The 20,444-nt window shown below is 38.8% G+C and overlaps 1 protein-coding gene across 1 annotated transcript; it reads left to right on the top strand.

Annotated features, from left to right (window-relative positions):
• Positions 1-16,520: 16,520 nt before the first annotated feature.
• On the top strand, positions 16,521-17,483 carry LOC114041714 (olfactory receptor 10Q1-like). Its single transcript, XM_027860297.1, has one exon. The coding sequence runs from the start codon at positions 16,521-16,523 to the stop codon at positions 17,481-17,483; it is 963 nt and encodes a 320-aa protein (XP_027716098.1).
• The last annotated feature ends 2,961 nt before the right edge of the window (positions 17,484-20,444 follow it).

The following is a 20,444-nucleotide window of genomic DNA, read 5'->3' as shown; positions in this document are numbered from 1 at the left end:
AAAATTAGGATTTTTTCCCATTTTTCTCTGTAAACACAGTACTATATCTCTTCAGCTATTTTAGCTTTTTCTACTTTAAAGTAGCCTTAAATCCATTGTTTTTCTTCCCTTCATCCTCTTATTTATTACACCTTTCCCACATTTTCAGTTTGGTTCATTTATTAGTTTAATTTTCTTGAACCTCCTTTCCAAATTGCCTCTCAGTCTTTCCTGTTTCTCTTTTTCCTTTCTTGATTCTCATCCCCTTTCTTTGTTCTCTTTTTTTTAATCAAGGAAAGTATCTTCATAAGAAAGTGTCTATCTCTCCCACCCTATGCATCATCACATTCATCCCTATGCTAATAATCACCAGAGAACAAGGTATCTGTCTGTCCTGAGCTGTAATATAACATTGTGTGAAATTTTGCCTCTGTGGTATATTATAAGGCCACTAGGTGGTTCAGTAGATAGAAACCTGGGCCTGTATTCAGGAAGAGCTGAGTTCAAATCCATTCTCACATAGCTGTGTGACCCTGGGCAAGTCAGTTCACCTTTGCTTACCTGAATCTAATGGAGAAGGAAATGGCAAAGCACTCCAGGATCTTTGCAAGAAAACTTCATTGACAGTATGGGGATCATGAAGAGCCAGACATGACGGAATCAACTGAACAGCAAAAAAGCAAGGGTCTCACTCCCAAGAAGTATCTGGGATCAAAGAACTTGTGGGCCACTACCAAGTCAGTGAAATGATTAATGAAACTGACTACATCTAGGAAGACTCTGATACTTTTAGTCTTATTTTTATTTTATAAGGATTAATGGATGCCCCGAGCTTCAAGTCCCTCTCTTTACTATATTCACTCTCAGAATAGCTGTTTGCAAGCCCCTACATTACATAACCACCAAGAATCAACGGTATATGTTTATGCGGCCATTGGCTCCTATGTCTGGACTTTGCTACATAAGAATTAACACTGAGTTTACCTTCCACTTCTCTTTATAATCAAAACTAATCTAGTAGACAAGCTTGTATGCCTGCCAAAAGGTGTGAATGACAGACTTATGACAATGTGGTTGCCACTTGCAGAAAAGCACCACACCACCACTATCAGTGCATATGCTCCCACCATGATGAACCCTGATGAGGTCAAAGAAAAAAATTATAAAGACCTGGAGCCCTTCATCATCAATGTGCTGAAAGAGGACAAGCTTATAATTCTAGATTAATTTATTGCCAGAGTAGGCACAGACTATCAGACATGGCAGGGAGTCCTTGGGAGGAATGAAGTCAGAAACAGAACCAGCAACAGTCACTAACTATTAGGACTTGTGCAACTCATGACCTCCACATCTCCAATTCTGTCTCTCTTTTACCTAGATACAATAAAACTTCATGGATGCACCTCATAGCAAACATTGACATTTAATAGACTATGTCATTGTAAGGAGAAGAGATAGACAGGATGTGAGAGTGGCAAAGGTGATGTGTGACTCAGGGTCCTAGACTGATCATAGACTTATCCTCTCCAAGCTAAACATTTGCATTCAACAAAAGAATGTCCTCAAGACAAGATGATTACCAGAAGACTTAATGTCAACAGATTAGAACTCTTCTCCAAGCAGGAACAGTTCATTACTAATGTGGAGGGAAAGCTGAGTCAACACATAATTGACAACAGTGAAACAGAAAATGAGTGAGGTTTTCAGAGATTCTGTGTATAACACTTCATTTACTCATCTGGGCCAGAAAATTCACAAATGTCAAGATTAGTTTGCTGGAAATGATGGGGAAATTCAGAAGTTGCTAAATGAAAAATGAGAACTCTACAAGGTTTACCTCTAAGAAGGCAACATTTAACTCCATCAAAAGTCTAGCACAAGTGAAGCTTAGAGTGATGCAGCATTCTTGGCTCGGTAATAGGGCAGATAAAATTCAGTTTTACACAGATAGTAACAATCCAAAGTGCTCTTATGATGCCCTGAAGGCCATTTATGGACCAAAGACATATGGTGCACCTCAACTACTTAGTGCCAATGGAGCCACAGTATTAGTGATAAGGACATGATCCTGAAGAGATGACCTGAATATTTCCATAGTATTCTCAATAGACCATCATCAATCAATGCTGAATCCATTGACCATATGCCTCAGGTTGAAGTCAATCCCTCTCTAACCAAATTCCCAGCTGGAGAAGAGGTTTTGAATACCACTGGGCTCTTTCATGTGACAAAGCAGCTGGTGCTGATTTTCTTTCAGATGAGACTACAATGCACGAAATTCCACTGCTCATACCAAAGCTGACTCAAACTTTCCAGGTTCTATGGCAAGAGGAGATGATCCCCCCAGGAGTTCAAGGTGTCTCTGTTGTGCTTCTCTATAAAGAAAAGGGAAATAGTTTGTCCTGTGACAAACACAGGGAGGGATCTCTCCTATTCATTGCTGTGAGGAGTCTCCCCAAACTCCTCCTCAATAGACTGATCCTTCATCTGTAAGATAGTCATCAACAAGAGAGTGATTGCGGCTTCAGAAAGGGTCAAGGGACAATCGATATGGTGTTTGCTGCCCAACGACTCCAGGAGAAATGTTGAAAGCACAACAGACATCTGTACACAATGTTCATTGATATGACCAAGACCTTTGATATTGTCAGTTGCTTGTGGAAAATCATGGCAAAATTTGGTTACCCAGAGAAGTTCCTTAGTATTGTACATCAACTTCATGACAATATGCTTGCCCTGGTTCTGGATAATGGACAGTGCTCTCCTACTTTCCCAGTCACCAATGATGTGAAGCAGGACTGTAAGCTTACATCCATGATTTTTAAGATGATATTTTCAGTGATGTTGTCAGACACCTTTAATGAGGATGAAAATGACCTCAAAGTCAGCTACCACTTTGATGCTAAATTATCTAACTGCAAAGACCTCAGACCAAGACTAGAGGGGCAGTGATACATGACTTTTTTTTTTGTTTACAGATGATTATGCATTCAATGCAGCTTATCAAGCTGAGATGCAATGAAGTATGGATCAACCTTCTGATCCTTGAGTAAATTTTATCCTAACAATTAACATCAAGAAAACACAGGTTCTCCACCAGCCAGCACCATACCATCTATATTTGTAACAAATGGAGAAACTTGGAATACTGTGGAAAATTTCACTTACCTTGAAAGTATACTTTCTGGGGATGTACACATCGATGATGAGGTTGATACAAGCATTGTCTGAGCTAGCTCAGTGTTTGGGAGGCTCCAAGGGAAAGTGTGGGAGAGAAGAGCTATTAGAATGCCTGCCAAACTGAAGGTCTACAGATCCATTGTGCTGACCTCATTGCTGTATGCTTGTGAAACCTGAAAGTTACACCAGCTGTGCCAGGAAACTGAATCCATTCTAATTGTTCTAGGAAGATGCTAAAGATCACCTGGCAAGATAAGATACCAGACACTGAGGTCCTCTCTCTAGTTGAACTGCCAGGTATTCAAACTCTATTGCAGAGAGTAAAATTCTGATGGGCTGGCCACATTGTCCAAACACATATTTGCCTAAAAGTCTATTTTATGGAGAATTCATGCGAGGCAGGTGCTCATATAGTGGTCAGAAGAAGAGATACAAGGACACTCTCAAGTTCTCTCTGAAGAACTTTGGAACTGATTACATGGGAGACACTGGCAAATGACCACCCAGCATGGTGTACCTTATCAAAAAAGATGCTGGTTGTGTTCTATGAGTGAGACAATTTTGCAGTAGCTCAAAAGAAATGTGAGATGTGCAAATTTAGATATCTCTACTCCAAATGTTCATACAAACTATTTGTACCTGACCTATGATAAAGCCTTCTGAGCTGATATCGGTCTGATCATCCATAGTAAGACACACTGTTCCTTGACTCCAACATAGTGATTTCATTTCAGTCCTCTTTGAAAACAAAGGACAACAACCAACAGAAGATTAACCATAAAAGTGTGTCATGTTTTGCAGAAATCCAGGTGTTAAATATTTACTAGCATCCTCTTTCCTAATGATCAAGTAGATCAGAGAATCACAGGCTCATAGGATATAGAACTGGAAGGAATATTAAAAATCCTCTATTACAATTTCTTCATTTAACAAATGAGGAAATTGAGGCTCATAGATGAATAAAGTCTTAAAACCACCATTTTGTGACTCTACCACTTTACTCGGAGGGTGCATTTTATGCAAAAATTCAATTGGCACAAGGTCAAGATGAGGAAGGATTAGTTCCCATGAAAAAAGATCTGGGAGTTTTATGTTCCATAAAGTCAATGAATCAATCAATGGTGTGACATCACAGTAGCCAAAAAGCCAATGCAGCCAGGAGAAAAAACAATATGGGTGAGGAAAGAATACAGTACTTGAAAAAAGGATTCAGGAGCCAAGATGGTGGAGTAAGAGGTGAGTCTCTCTTACCCTCCCTTATTAACCCCTGAAAACCCAGAAAATATTACCCCAGGAAAAACCCTGGAACAGCTGAACCAGAAGAAAGATGGGGGGCAGCAGTCCAGTAGCCCAAGTAACTTGAGGGATTAACTGGAAAGGCCCATCTTACCCTGGGGGAAAGGGAGCAGTTCAGAATGGGAGGCAGCCCAGCAAGCTAATGGAAAGCCCCACCTCAGCATACCAGCAGAAGATCCTGAAGCCCAGGTGGTGGAGCAGGCAAACACCAACACCTGAACCTCCGAGTGCCTCGTTGAGGGTGGGGGAACTGGAGGAAACCAGCTCAGAAAACCACCAGGTGCCTTGGCATTCTACAACACTGGCTCTCCCAGTGCCTCAGCAAAACTAAAGAAAGCAGTGCTCCAAAGGGCCCCAGATGGATAAACACCCTACAACACCCATCTGAAAGGAGCTGAAGAAAGCAAAAGTAAGGAAAGACCTGGTGAGCAGGAAATCTCCAGGAGTCACACTACCCAATCCTACCCCTAGAGTTCCATTGTTGCTGATGCCAGCCCAACACCAGGTAAGCTGCCAGAATCCTACAGCCTCCAACTACCAACATTGGAGGCCCCAGCACACAAAGCCATCAACCAAGCCCTAGGCTCCCAACACAAGAAGCTTGAGTCAGTGCCCTCTGCTCCCCAGCAGGAGAACCCAATCTCTTTAGAGGCCAGGAAATAAGTAAACACCGTGAGCAAAAAGAAACATACAACAGATTCTTATTATGGGAAGAGTGAAGATCAAGGCAGAAATTCTGAAGAGGACAATATTGTCAACAAACCTACATCTGGAACCTCAAAAGGGAATATGAATTGGTCTGAAGCCCAAAAAACCTTCTTAGAAGAGCTCAAGAAGGATTTTAAAAGTCAAATGAGAGACATAGAAGAAAAAATGGGAAAAGAAATGAAAGGTATGCAAGAGAGAGTCAATAGCTTGGAAAAGAAAGGACAAAAATTAACTGTAGAAAACAAGTCCATAAAAAATACAATTGGCCAAATGGGGAAGGAGGTACAAAACCTAATAGAAGAAAACAATTTGTTAAAAATTAGAATTGAGTGAATAGAAGCTAATGACTCTATGAGAGAGCAAGAATCAGTCAAACAAAAACAAAAGAATGAAAAAATAGATGAAAACATAAAATACCTCACTGGTAAAACAACTGACCTGGAAAATAGATCCAGGAGAGACAATTTAAAAATTATTGGTCTACCTGAAAGTCATGATGAAAAAACAGCCTGGACAATATCTTTCAGGAAATCATAAAGGAAAACTGCCCTGAGGTCCTAGAACCACAGGGTAAAATAGCCATAGAAAGAATCCACCAGTCACTTCCTGAAAGAGATCCCAAATTGGAAACATCAAGGAATATAGTAGCCAAATTCCAAAATTACCGGGTCAAAGAGAAAATACTTCAAGTGGCCAGAAAGAAACAATTTAAATATTGTGGAAACACAATCAGGACTACACAGGACCCTGCAGCTTCTACATTAAAAGACTGTAGGGAGTGGAATATGATATTCTGTAAGGCAAAGGAGCTTGGATTACAACCAAGGATCAACTACCCAGTGAAAATGAACGTGATCTTTTGGGGAGGAGATGGATATTCAACGAAATAGGGGATTTCCAAACCTTCCTGATAAAAAGACCAGAACTGAGCAGAAAATTTGATCTTCAAATACAAGACTTAAGAGAGACATAAAAAGGTAAATGGGACAGAAAGAAACAACATGTTATCAATAAGGACAAACTGTTTACATCCCTACAAGGGAAGGTGAAACTTGTAACTCTTGAGAACTGTATTGTTATTACACTATGTTAAAGTGGTATACATAAAGGGGGTGGGTATAAATTGGCTTTGATGTAATGATGAAAAAAAATCTAATCAAGTGGGTTAAATGGATCCAAGTAAGTGAATTAATCTGATCTAACTAAGAAAATGTACTGAGAGAAAAGGAAAGAAGGAGGCAGACAAGGGTAAATTACATCACAGGAAAAGGGACAAAAACCTATTAGGCAGAGGGAAAGAAGGGAGGGAGATGAGCATTGTTTAAACCTTATTCTCATCAGACTTGACTCAAGAAGAGAATAACATAATCAGTTAGGTATAGAAATCTAACATGACCTATAGGCAGTAGGGGGGGAAGGGGAGAGAAAAAGGAGGGGGCTAATAGAAGGGAGGTGGGACTGAGGGAGGCAGTGGTCAAAAGCAAAACATTAGTGAGGAGGGAAAGGGAGAAAGAAGAAAGAAAAGCATAGATGGGGGAGGGGGTAAGGATAGAGAGAAAGATGCAGATAGTAATCATAATTGTGCATGTGATATATGAATGTAATGGAATACGAATGTACTATAAGAAAGGATGAACAGGCAGACTTCAGATAAACCTGGGAAGACTTGCATGATTTGATGCTGGGTGAAGTGAGCAGAACCAGGAGAACATTGTACACAGTAACAGTCACATTGAGTGATGACTGATAGACTTAACCCCTCTCAGCAATGCAAGGATCTAAGACATCTCCAAAAGCCTCATGATGGAAAATGCTATCCACATCCAAAGAACGAACTACAGAGTTTGAATGCAGATTGAAGCATGCTATTTGCTATTTTTTTTTCTTCTGTTGTGTTTTGTTTCCTCTTTCTGGTGGTTCCTCCTATTAGTTCTAATTCTTCCTTACAACATCACTAATGTGAAAATATGTTTAATAGGAATGTATATGTGTAGCCTATATTAGATTGCATGCTGTCTTGGGGAGGGAGGTAAGAAGGGAGGGGGAGAAAAATTTTAAACTCAAAAGCTTACGGTAGTGATTGTTGATAATTCAAAATAAACTAATAAAACATTTTGGAAAAAAAAAAAGAAAAAAGGATTCAAATTTTTCAGCTTGGCCAAAGAGAATAGGATAAGGAGAATGGACAAAAACTTGAGACACATAAGTTTAGATTTTATGTAAAGGAGAAATTCAAATAACAAGATTTAGCCTACAATGGCATTGACTGCCTTAGGACCTTCTCTCTTTCTGCAGGAAATGGAGCTTGGATGACCATTTGTTAGAGACAGTGTAGAGCAATAATGTCAAACTTCAGTAAAATGTAGGGCTACTCACCATGCATAAGGGTCCCTACAGGCCACAAATTGACTTAGTTTTAAAATGCAATGTTATCTCTGTCTAGTTTTTAATTTTGTTTTGTTAAATATTTCCAAATTATATTTTAATTTGATTCAGGCAACACAGTGTTGTGGGCTACATTCCCATGTTAAGAGTGTTAAGGGCTAGGGCACTTAGGTGGTGCAGCAGATAGAGCACCGGCCCTGAAGTCAGGAGGACCTGAGTTCAAATCCAGCCTCAGATGAAACACTTGACACTAACTGTGTGACCCTGGGCAAGTCACTTAACCCCAACTGCCTAAATAAAAAGAGTGTTAAGGGCTACAAGGCAGTCTGTGGGCTTGTCTGTTTGACAGCTCTGGTGTTGTGGATACTTCTGTTGAGGGATGCATTGGAATAAATGGTCTAAATGGTTTTCTTTCCAACTCTGATATTCTCTGATGGCCTCCATCCATCTCTCCCAATCATCTACCTGGCATAGGGTTCTTTGGTCTGTTGCCCCAATTCCAGATTTCTATAATCCCAATGGATTATATTAAACTTGTCACTTTTCCATCACTTTTTCAGATCTACATTCAAAGCCAAGGATTGAGATCATAGGGTGTGAAAATTGTTGAGTTAAGAAATTTAGGAATCTAACAAAGCTTCTATAAGTTTGAAAAAGGAAGTCAAGTAAGGCAGGTGCTCAGTCATATAAACATACACATTCTCCCCCAACACATTCTACTATTTTTCTATTTTGATCAATGTGAAATAATTTATGTATATATATATATGTATATATATGTAATGTATATATGTGTATATAAGCTAAAATTAATCTTTCTAGGATGGTTGAGAAGATTAGATGTAAGCCCTTTGATTACCCAGAACATAACCAAGATTTGTTACATTCAAGATGGTCGAGCAAGTACCTGCATCACATATCAACCTCAACCCAATTCCACCAAGAGAGATGAATGCCTTGCTCTAGATCCCAGAGTGTATTCATGACAGAGCTGAGACTAGAACCCAAATCTTCTGACATATAAGGCAGGCCTTTTCTCATCACATCATAAGCTTCCTGAGAATATTATTTTGGCATAAACATGTGTCTTCATCATTTTCCACTGCTGAGATTTCCTGGAACATAGCATGTGCAAATCCCTGATGGGGAATTAGAGGGCATGAAAGCATAATTCCAATAGTCCCAAGACACCACCTATGATCTCCATGTAGCAAAGATGTAATCTGATTTCCAATTTTCCTTGTCTTTGTTGTCTTCAACTCACATTTTTTATTCTTCCAAATCTCTAGTCATATCAAGCTGGAAGAAGGGAAAACACTGAGAAAATTCCTTTACCCAAAAACATATTCCCTTAGAAAGATCTCAGGAAGTTCAATAACAATCTGTCTGAAGTAGACATGACTAGACTGTTAATAGAGACACCAGGGACTAATCCTGCAGGTTTTAATGATGCTTAGGAGACATTGAAACATTATATCCTGGTCTAGGAAACCTCTGTGGCACCCTCCACCAAAAAACCTTAGCATGGTGCCGCCCCCAAGGCCTTCACAGAGTATAGGGCACTAAAGTCTTTTCAAACCTTCAGTTGCAAGAGATCCAACCAGAGAGCAGACAGAGGATTACCCACCAGTTAGGGCTTCTCCTTCTTGGAGGTCAAAGCAAATTGAAAGGACATGGATCCCTATTCCATTTAACTAAAAGAGAAAAGGAAACACAGGATGTGTGACTTTCCAGATGGCCCGTCCTAGGGGTGTGTCAGTGCAAAGGCAGTCTGTGGATTCAAATTTTTCCCCAGATGGCCCTCCTTTGACAGATACAGAAACTATTGCCAGAGGTTTAAGTGACTTGCCCAAGATCACAAAGTCAACTGGTGACAGTGCTGAGTGCCAGGGCTTCTGATTTGACTTTTCTGCTAGCCTGTGCTCAAGTTGCTTTATTTGTATTAACCTGATCTCACCATGTGCACAAGAATCAAGGATATATCAAGTGACTGGTGCAGAGGAAATATCTCTGAGCTGGGAGTCAAAAGCTGTGGGTTCTCATCCTGGCTCTGAAGCTAGCTTCCCAAGTGAGCCTGGGCAAGTAGCCTGGATGACCTGGACCTTAGCTTTCAAATCTGTATAAAGGTGGAGTGTGGACTTGGTGATATCTAATTTACTTTATACCTCTAAACATCATATAGTCTATGTTCTAAGATCTCTTCCAATTCTTATATTTTCTATTTTAAGGTGATTTTCAACTCTGACATTTACTCTGACAAACTAAGTTTTTGTGATGTTGAGCAAGTCAGCTCACCTTTTCAGAAGAGGTCAGACCCAACTAGAAAGTGTCCCCTTCCATTCTAGTGCCTTGCCTTGTAAAGTCATCTTGCATTTATTTGGGGTGTATCTTGGGAGTCAGGAATCCTGAGTTTGAACAGCTGTGTGATCTCAAAAAAAATAATTACACATCTCAGGCAGGCAGTCAATAAGCATTTATTAAGGACTTATTATATACTAAGCACAGTGCTAAGCACTGGAGACAAAAAAAAAAAAAATTTCTAACTCCAAGGAATCTACACCATAAGGAGTGGGAGGAAGAGTATGCAGAAAACTTTGTACAAACAGGATATATGCAAGATAAATTGAAGATGATCTCAGAGAAAAGACGCTAACATTAAGCAGCATAGAAAACAGCTACTTGGAGAATATAAAAAATGTTAGCAGAGACTTGAAGGAAGCCAGGCAAGCAGAGGTGAGTAGAGAGAAAATTCTAGGAATGGAAGCCAGTGGAAATGCAGGGAGTCAAGGCATGAAGAGCCTCGGGCGATAAGCAATAAGGAAGCCAGGGTCACTAGATCAGACAGAATATGAAAGGAATGGAAGTAGAGGAAGGTGTAAAAATATTGGAGCAGTAGGAAGGGTTATAATGGGTTATAATATAGGTTATAATGGGCTCTAAAAGCCAAGTGGAGAATTTTATATTTGATCCAGCCTGCAGTAGGTAACCTAGAATTCATTGAGTAAAAGACTAATATAGTCAGACCAGGACTTTAACAAAAACATTTTGTGAAATAGCTGATTGGAAAATGGAATGAAGTGGGGCTTGAGGCAGGGAGACTAGCCAATAGGATTTGAAGTAATCCAGGTATGAGGTGGTGAGGGCCTGTCCCAGACTGGTGGAAGCATCAGAGGAGAGAAGGGACTGCATAAAAGAGATGTTGCAAAGACAGATCCACAGCACTTGGCAAATGACTGCATGTGTGAGGGTGGGTGGGAAGTGAAGAGTCAATGATGACACCTACATTTCAAGCCTCCCTGGGACTGGGATGATTCCATTCAATTCCATGAATATTTATTAAGCACCTATGGTATGCCAGGCACAGTGCTAAGTATTGGGGACACAAAAAGAGGCAAAAGACAGTCCCTCCCTCAAGGAGCTCACCATTTAAGGGAGGAGTCAACATGCCAACAAATATATACAAGGCAAGCTATATACAGGATAAATAGGAAATAATTAACTGAGAGAAGGCACTGGAATTAAGAGGAATCAGGAAAGGCTTCTGTAGGAGGTGAGATTTTAATTGAGATTTAAAGGAAGCCAAGGAGGCCAGTAGTTAGAGCAAATGTGGAAGAGCATCCCAGGCATTGGGGACAGCCATAGAGAATGCCAAGAGATGGAGTGTCTTCTTCATGGAACATCCAAGAGGCTACTGTTCCTTGATCAAAGAATATATTTGGGGGGATAAGGTGCAAGAAGACTGGAAAGGTAAGAAGAGGATCGATTATGAAAGACTTTGAAAGCCAAACAGAACGTTTTGTATTTGCTCCTGGAGGTAATAGGGAGCCATTAGAGTTTATTGAGTGGGGGTGTGGTGATATCATCAGAACTGCATTTTAGGAAAAACACTTTAGTGGTTGAATTGTGAATGGACTAGAGTGGGACAAACATTGAGGCAGGCAGACCCACACAAAGGCTATTGCAGTAATCAAGGCATGAAATGCTGAGGGCGTGCACTAGAGTAGTGGCAGTGTCAGAAGTGAGAAAGGTGCAGGTGGGTGCAATGTAGCAAAAGGTGAAATCAGTAGGCCTTAGAAACAGCTTAGATATGAGAGGTAATAGCTAATGAGGTATCCAGGATGACTCATACATAGGCTTTGAGTCTGAGAGACTGAGATAATGATGTTGCCCTCTACAGTCATAATGAAGAGAGGAAGAAGAGAAGATTGAGGTGGGGAATGGAGACACAAGACCTTTGGACATGTTGAGTGTGAGACACTGCTCATAGAAGACCTCATTCTTCTCTATAAAGAAAGGGGATAAATTATTTCTCATGTGATAGTCTGTGGTTCTGGGTATGTAATGGGATGTTCCCAGTAGAAAATTAATTCATTACTTCATAGAATCTCAGAATCTCCCATATCAAAGGGATCTCAGAGGGCATCTTTACCAACCAACATTTGAGCATAAATATACTCTACAAGACATCTGAAAAAAAAAAGCCCAAGCCTCTATGTGAATCCCTCCAGCAGAAGTCAATTTCACTTTGGAATGAAACTTTTAGGGACAGTATCCTTTCACCAGGCTCTAATCTGCATCAAACCATAGCTCAAAGTTCTATTTCTGGGACCAATTAGTGCAAATCAAATGCATCTTCTGTATGTATCCGTAGTATCCTTCAAATATTTATAAATTCCTGTCTAGTCCTCTTTGAAGTATTTTCTTCTCCCTCTTCAAATCTATGCAAGAATCAAACACTTACTACTGCACTGTCTTATCACTGTTTCAGTTTCTTCTTGATCTCATATCACAACCCTGGTCTGAGAAAGTCAGGACCATGTGTTCAGAGTGGAGTCCCATGGCAGAGAGAGCTGTCTAGCTCCTGATGGAGTCTCTGCATCATTACAAGTTTTACAGAAGAAGTAATGGACATGAGGCAGGATCATAGTAATTAAAGCTACAGGACACATTAGGTATGATCTAATATTGGAATTCTTAACCTAGGGTAAATGAATATGTTCCTTTAAAATTTTTTTTAACTTTCAATTGGCTTCCTTTGTAATCCTATATATTAGAAGACATTATTCTAAGAATGGATCCATAGGTCTCACCAAACTACCAAACAGGTCCATCTGTCTCTGGCTCTGGCTCAGACAGACAGACAGACAGAGAGACAGAGAGAGAGACAGAGAGAGCTGATATAATGAAATCCCTTTTTATTTTATTGAGGAGAAAACTCATTCACAGGGAAGGAAACCATAGAGCTGGTAAGTGACCTAGCAGCTACGAAAACCCAAATTTATAACTATAGACAAGTGCTTTTAACTTATGTAAAATAAGCTTAGCGGAAACATGGTAACTGTCTTCAAATACTCAAAAGGCTGTACAATGAAACAGATATTAGACTTATTTGGCATGGTTCCAGAGAGAAGAAATAGGAGAAATAGGTGGAAGTTACTAAGAGTCTGATTTCAAGTCCCTGAAAGCAAACATGTCCTCACATTAAAGGATAAAGCCAAGTTGAATGAGATGCCTTGGAAGGTGGTGGTTGTCCATCACTAAATGTCTTCAAGCCAAGACTGGATTACAACTTATAGGCAATGCTGTAGAGGGGATTCTAATTCCAATATGACTTGGATTGAATACCTTCTGAGTTCCCTTTAGACTGACATTCTATGATATTTTCAATTTGATAGTGACCTTCAGTGCTTTGAGACAAAGAGTATGAACCCTAGGTACATTAGTTCAACAATTAGCAATTCGTATATACTAACTACTCTCTTTCTGCTCCTTCCCTCTCTTTTTTTTTCCTTTTTCTTTCACTCTTCTTCTTCTTCCTCCTCTTCTCTGTCCTCATAATCTTCTTTCTCTTATTCTTCCTTTTCCTTGTCTCAATTACAGGTGTGAATTTGCGCATCAGCTGGAAAAACCTACAGTTGTGTTTTCATGTGAGCCATTATTGCCATTTTTGTTAATAGTTTTACCATTCTAGAGAAGAACCTTTGCCAGGTAAGAGCCCCCTCTACCTTCATTTTTAGAAAAATACTTTTGTCATGCAAAAGGGAACTGGAAATTGTAAAGAAATCCCCTACTGTGAAATGACCAAAGTCTGGGGAATAGGTACTACTCATCACTATTTTTTTTCTACATGGATTGTCCATGTAATTTTGGAGTGATGGTTAAATCGGCGTGGTGTCATCTGCAAGTAGGAACATCTGGAGGAGCTCATTATCTATTTAGAATTTCTATGTGACTTGGACATTCAATGCAAATTATAGGCCTTGAACCTAATTCATCTGTGGGTGCCTATGTATGTGTGTATGTGTACATGTACCTTAGACAGATACTAAAGACAGCCAATGAATAGGTGCAAAGAATAGACATAATTGACTACCTTTAGACAAATACATGGGTCCTTTAGTCATCGCAAGTGGTAGCCCATGACAAAAACTTATCTTTTCTAATACTGACGTTTTGCCATTCCATCTCTATATGTCTGGGAATCATAGAATTCCGCAATCTCAAAAAATGTAAAATTGGAAGTTACCCATAGAGCCAGAGAATTGAGTTTGAGTAGGTGTGGCATTTAACCAATGATATCTTTCGTGGGAAAAGTGGACTAAAATACTTGATTCAAGGAGTAGACAACGGAAAAAGTAGTTGCCTGGTCACATAACAAGAACAAAAGAAGAGAGATAGAGATGGCCCAAGTGCTACACTGATTCCTATGAACAGTATAAAAGTCCATAGGAAGACCTCTATCACATCATGAAGGTCATGTACAAAGGATTCATAGGAGGTCATGGACAAAAGTTAGACAGGACAAGAAGTCCTAGATGCATAGGGATGTATACTTTTGGAAGGATTATTCAGGTAAATAAAATCATGGGTTCTTTCAAGAAATGATGTATAAATCAGGACAATCGTACTCCCATTAATGAATGCTCAGAGTTTTTGTGGAAAAAGGAAATCTTTGACACTATGAGATTGTGAATAATTATTATTCTGGGAGCCCGAATAGTGTACCTTCTGAATTTTATTATAATTGCTTGAGTTTTATTGTAATTACTACCTTGAAAAGTTATTACTAACAATAGCTTAGAGTTATACATTGTTTGACAAGTACAGAGGACATTATTAGCATTATTTCATTCATTCCACAATAATCCCACAAGCTACACAAACGACTATCCTCATTTTACAAATTAGGAAGTGAAATCTAAAGTGGAGTGGTGACTGTCAGTGATCATTCAGAGATAAAGCAGAAATTTGAACTCAGGTCCTTCAACTCTATATCTGTTGCCCTTTTATAGCAACAGAATGATAGAATACAAAAAGTGAAGATTGTTCAAAGAAATAACAAAACATCATTAAAGGAAAGAAAGTAGACCTAAAAAAATAATTCTGAGTGTTAAAATTCAACTGGCATCTTAAAATATTAAATATCAAGTTAGCTTGACCCAACAGATAGTGTCCTTAGCATGGAGGCAAGGTTTTCACCTGGGTGCAAACATTGTCTCTGATGTTTACTGTGTGATCTTGGGTAGGTTACCACTAATGCCTAAAGCAACTCCGTAGGACTCATCTGCTGAGGTAGAGATTTGACACAACCTTAATGACTTCCTACAGCAGGAATGACCACAATTGAACAAATAACAGATAATTTACATACAGTACTTGGCTAATAGAAGAAGGTAGAGACAAAATGAATTATGCACTTAAAAGGGAAAGAACCCAAAGGGTTTTTTGGTGGAAGGGGCTATTGCCTGAATATGATGGAATGGGAAAGAAATAGAGTGAGAGTAAATCATAACAGGACTAGAAGGAAAAGATTTTAGTTGTGTCTTGATAACGAAACACCTAGATTCTGGAACAGTTAGTCATGTCAATAATTAATCAATTTGTTGCTGTGGGCCTTCTTGACCCTGGTGCAGATTGGAACCCTTCAGAGTCTTAGTAGATATGCTCCAAGAGCTCTTCTACTGAAAAACCCACCAGTCAGACTGATAATGAGCCTCTCCCCACTCAGATTAGACTGGTCCTCAAAAGAATATACTGTCCATTCCTGATCTTCATGCCTTTCTCTTTACCATTCTAAAGAAGAACCTTTGCCAGGTAAGAGCTCCCTCTACCTTCATTATTAGAAAAATACTTTTGTCATGCAAAAGGGAACTGGAAACTGTAAAGAAATCCCCTACTGTGAAATGACCAAAGTCTGGAAAAGAAGTCAATGTCAATTCCATGTCATGAAAAAGTCTGGAAGGACATCAGTGGAGTCTTAATCTACCAAACATAGAGATATTCTAGTAGAAATATTAGGGAAAAGGTGAGAAATCCATGCATTCCATCATGTAGACATTTTAATTAATATAAAAATGTCTGAATTTTTTTGGAAAATCAGGTGCAAGAAAAGTTCATCTGGTAGGTCTTAGATTCAGACTTCAGGACTGTCTTGATGGCCATCTGAAGTGGCTGATATAAAAAGGTGCATGTCTCTGTCTCTGCCTGTCTCTTAAAGATTTCTATGAAATGTCATTTCACAATATCTGTTAACAATTCCTTCTTGTTCCTTCCATTTGGGAATTTCCCAAACCAGTTACACACATAGCCATGAATAAAATCATGGGCTACAAAGTCAAAATTTATAGAATCTCAGACCTAAAAGGGACCTTAAAATTCAGAATATGATATGTCAGAGTGGGAAGGGACTTTGAAATAAAAATATCATACCTGTGAGTGACTGTAGGACTTAATACATAGAAGTCCAATAAATACATAGAAAATTTTTAATGGAAATGACCTATGAGTCCATTCAGTTCTTCCCTCTTTGTACAGATGAGAATACTGATGCCCAGGCACGATAAATCATTTGATCAAGGTGATCTGTAAAGGTTCTTGGAACTCTAAATTTTATGATTCCATCATTCTAGAAAATATTAGTTCTTAAAATTATCTAGATAATCCATTAACTGGACTTGACTTTGGCAGGTGACATGTCATCTCCCAACATTCTCCATCTCAACCAGTCTGGCCCCACTGAGTTTGTGTTCCGGGTGTTCACCACTTCCCCCAGGATCCAGGCCCTCCTCTTCTGTTTCTTCCTTCTCCTCTATGTGATGATCTTGTGTGGCAACACTACCATCATCTGCATTGTGTGTACCCACAGCTCCTTGCACACCCCCATGTACTTCTTCCTGTCTAACTTATCCTTTCTGGAGATCTGTTACACGACTACTGTGGTACCATTGATGCTTTCCAACATCTTTGGGGCCCAGAAGCCCATTCCATTGGCTGGCTGTTCAGCTCAGATGTTCATATTTCTTACTCTTGGGGGTGATGATTGTTTTCTATTGGCTATTATGGCATATGACCGCTATGTGGCCATCTGTCATCCCTTACATTACACCCTAATTATGACCCAGAAGCGATGTATCCAGCTGGTGGTTGGTTCCTTGAGCCTAGCTCTTCTCCTTGAACTTCAGCTCACAGTACTTATCTGTACTCTGCCATTCTGTGGGCATATTCTGGAAATCAACCACTTCCTGTGTGATGCCCCACCTGTCCTACGCCTGGCCTGTGGGGATATCAAAATGCACCAAGCCATTCTATTTATGGTGGGTACCCTTGTGCTCACCGTCCCCTTCCTGCTCATCTCCATCTCCTACATCTTCATCGCCAACACCATTCTACGTATCCGGTCTGCTGAGGGACGTCGGCGTGCTTTTTCAACCTGCTCTTCACATCTTTCTGTGGTGTTACTACAATATGGATGTGCTAGTCTGGTCTACATGCGTCCAAGGTCCAGTACCTCTGAGGATGAGGATCGGCAGCTCGCTTTGGTTTATACTTTTGTCATTCCTCTGCTCAACCCCCTCATTTACACTCTACGGAACAAAGATGTCAAAGATGCACTGAAAAAATCCATGAAATGCAAAAGAACTTCTGAAATCCAATAAAAGTGTGGGGCAAAAACTTTATGGTTGTTAAGATAATGGAACCTTTGAAAAATTGTTTTAAAATGTAGTTTCTCACTCACACTTAATACATTGCAATTTTCTGCAATTTATATGTATCATTTCAAAATGTTAAGTTTCTATTTACATTTATTGTGAACTTTGTCCAAGAGAACATGTGACAATAAAAACTGCTTAATCATACTCCTTCTGTAGAGTTATATTTCCCTTCCTACATATCTACCATTCATGTGCCTGTCTTTTTAGTATCACAGATTGACAATACGATATCATAGACCTTGAGCAGAAATACACCTTAGAGGGGGTTTGAGATTAGCATCATATAAGTAGTTAAATGGCAGTACTAGAACTTGAAGCCAAGTGCTCTGAATCAAAACAGCATTCTGTCTCTCAACGAAGAAAGAGGTAAGGAGTATGCATTTATTAAGCACCCACTATGTGCCAGCCTTTACAAATATTATCTCATTTATCTTGGAAGCATTATTTTTGTACATATTACTTGGGATAGCAGATGTGACTCATAATTAGAACAATGAAAAAACTATTCAGAGGTTCCAACTCACACTCATCAGATTGGCAAACTTGATACAAAAAATTAAATGGCAAATGCTGGAAGGACTGTGGGAAAACAGGTACATTAATGCACTGTTGGTAAAGCTGTGGACTTGTCCATTCATTTTAAAAAGCAATTTAGAATTATGCCCCAAAGCTATTAAACTGTGCACACCCTTTGACTCAGTGATATTGCTAGTAGGCCTATATCACAGACATCAAAGAAAGAGGGAGAAGACCCACATGCATAAAATATTTATGGCAGTTCTTTTCATGATGGTAAAGAATGGAAATGTGAGAGGATGTCTATCAGTTGGGGAATGGCTGAACAAGTCATGGTGTACAAATGTGATGAAATGTTTTTGCTCTGTAAGAACTGATGAAGCGAATGGTTTCAACAAAACATGGAAAGACTTGTATGAACTGACACAAAGTGAAGTGAGCAGAACCAGGAGAAAAATTTTTACAATAACAACATTGTAAAGATGAACAACTTTAAAATATTTAGGAATTCTGGTCAGAACACAATTCCAAAGGACTCATGATAAAAGCATGCTACTCAATTCCAGATGAAGGGATAATAGACTCAGAACACAGATTGAAGTATCTTTTTAACATACCCAATGTGGAATTTGTTTTGCCTGACTATACATGTTTATAACATGGGTTGTGTTTTTCTTGTTTTCTTAATTGTGGTGGGGGGCAGAGAGGGGAGGAATATGGACTTGAAAACAAAATAAAATTGATTTTAAAATTATGAAACAATTGTAAAAATAGATATGAATGAAAAATTCACCTCTTTTAGAGTTGCATCTTGAAAGAGGAATTGCAATAATCTTTCCATATAAGATACCAGAAGTGGAAAAAGGGTATAATGACCATTTTATTTTTATTATGGACATTAAAATGTGATAAGGTAGTTTGATTTCATTTTTCCTTTCCCATTATTGGTAAGAAAAAAATCCAGCTCCTTCCCAGGAAAACACAATAGAGGAAGGGTGACTATATTTTTACTGCACTTCTATCTCTCATTTGCAGTGTGGTAATCTTCTAAAACCCTAAGCCAATCATGGGAAATGAGAGAGAAATCCATTGGTGCCCAGGCACTAGGAGAAACAGAGTGGTGCTTAGGTGCCTATGTACTTTTTGTGGAAAGATTATTACAACTCCCTTCTCAAGAGGTGACTCTAAAGGTAGTAAACATTCCATTCACATCCTTAATTATTTCATGCTATATGAGGTCTCCATATTGTTTTTGGTTTCTAGAGATGGAGCAGTATAGTCAGAGATCCCAGACAAACAAAACCGCCTATATTTCTCTTGGATATTTCTTGATAGCTCAGGACAATTAAATATAGAGGTAACTGGAGGCTTTTATAAATGCATGTGACAAAAATGAGCAAAATATCTTTGAATATATCAAGAATGAATAGACCCAATAATAATTAATAATATTAACATATCAGTGAGACTTTTAAAAATACCTTCCATATATTATCTCATTTGAGCCTCACAACATCCCTAGGAAGAAAGTACTATCATAATTATTTCCTCTTTTTACAGATAAAAACACTGAGTAGTTAGGTAGCTAATAAGTGCCAGAGGATTCAAACTAAGTCTTTGGGACTAAGCCTGTCATTCTATTAAGGGTGCTACACAGGATAAATATCAGAGGTAGTGGCTGACACTTTTTTAGGTGAGAACTCAATATAATTGACAAAACAGCAAAGACAAAGAAGAGAGAGTTAGAATCACAAAGCACCATGCTTTCACATTTAGAATTCTTGCCAGGAAGAATGATAATCATAACTTAAACTACAAGACCTTAGAGTATGCATTTTAAACCTCTCATTTGTGTGTGTACATTAGAATATATATATATATACACATATATATAATTTAATATATGCTGTATAACAAATTCATGTTATAGTATGCAATATTACATAATATTAATATTATAAATATATAACATATATACATATATAGATAGATATACATAGATATAACTGGTTTCTTTTATAATCTTATATATTTTATTTTATGAATTTAAAAACATTATTCTAAGAAGAGGTCCATGAGTTTTGCCAGACTGCCCAAGGTGGTACATGACACACTAAAAATGTTAAGAACTTCTTCCTTAGGCTGTTTCACACATTCCTCACTTCATTGCTCCTTTGGCACCCAAAGATGTTGAAAAATGTAGGGGCAAGTACATACTCATAGCACAGAGGGATATAACAAGGCATCCACTCACATGGGCCTCCTAGCACATTACAAAATGCAGGCATACAAAATATGGAGACTCTAAAAGAGTTGTTTTCTTAGTGCCTTTCCACTGGAATCAAGAGAATCAAACCATTATCTCATTCATTCCTCACTGTACAGACT

Source organism: Vombatus ursinus, unplaced genomic scaffold (assembly GCF_900497805.2).
Source record: "Vombatus ursinus unplaced genomic scaffold, bare-nosed wombat genome assembly UNPS02014177.1, whole genome shotgun sequence".
NCBI lineage: Eukaryota > Metazoa > Chordata > Mammalia > Diprotodontia > Vombatidae > Vombatus > Vombatus ursinus.
The sequence above is the reverse complement of the archived record's forward strand: the minus strand, read 5'-3'. Positions and strand labels throughout refer to the sequence as shown.

Excerpts from the sequence above, each read along its gene's own strand:
- LOC114041714 (XM_027860297.1), top strand. The coding sequence starts at position 16,521 with ATGTCATCTCCCAACATTCTCCATCTCAACCAGTCTGGCCCCACTGAG.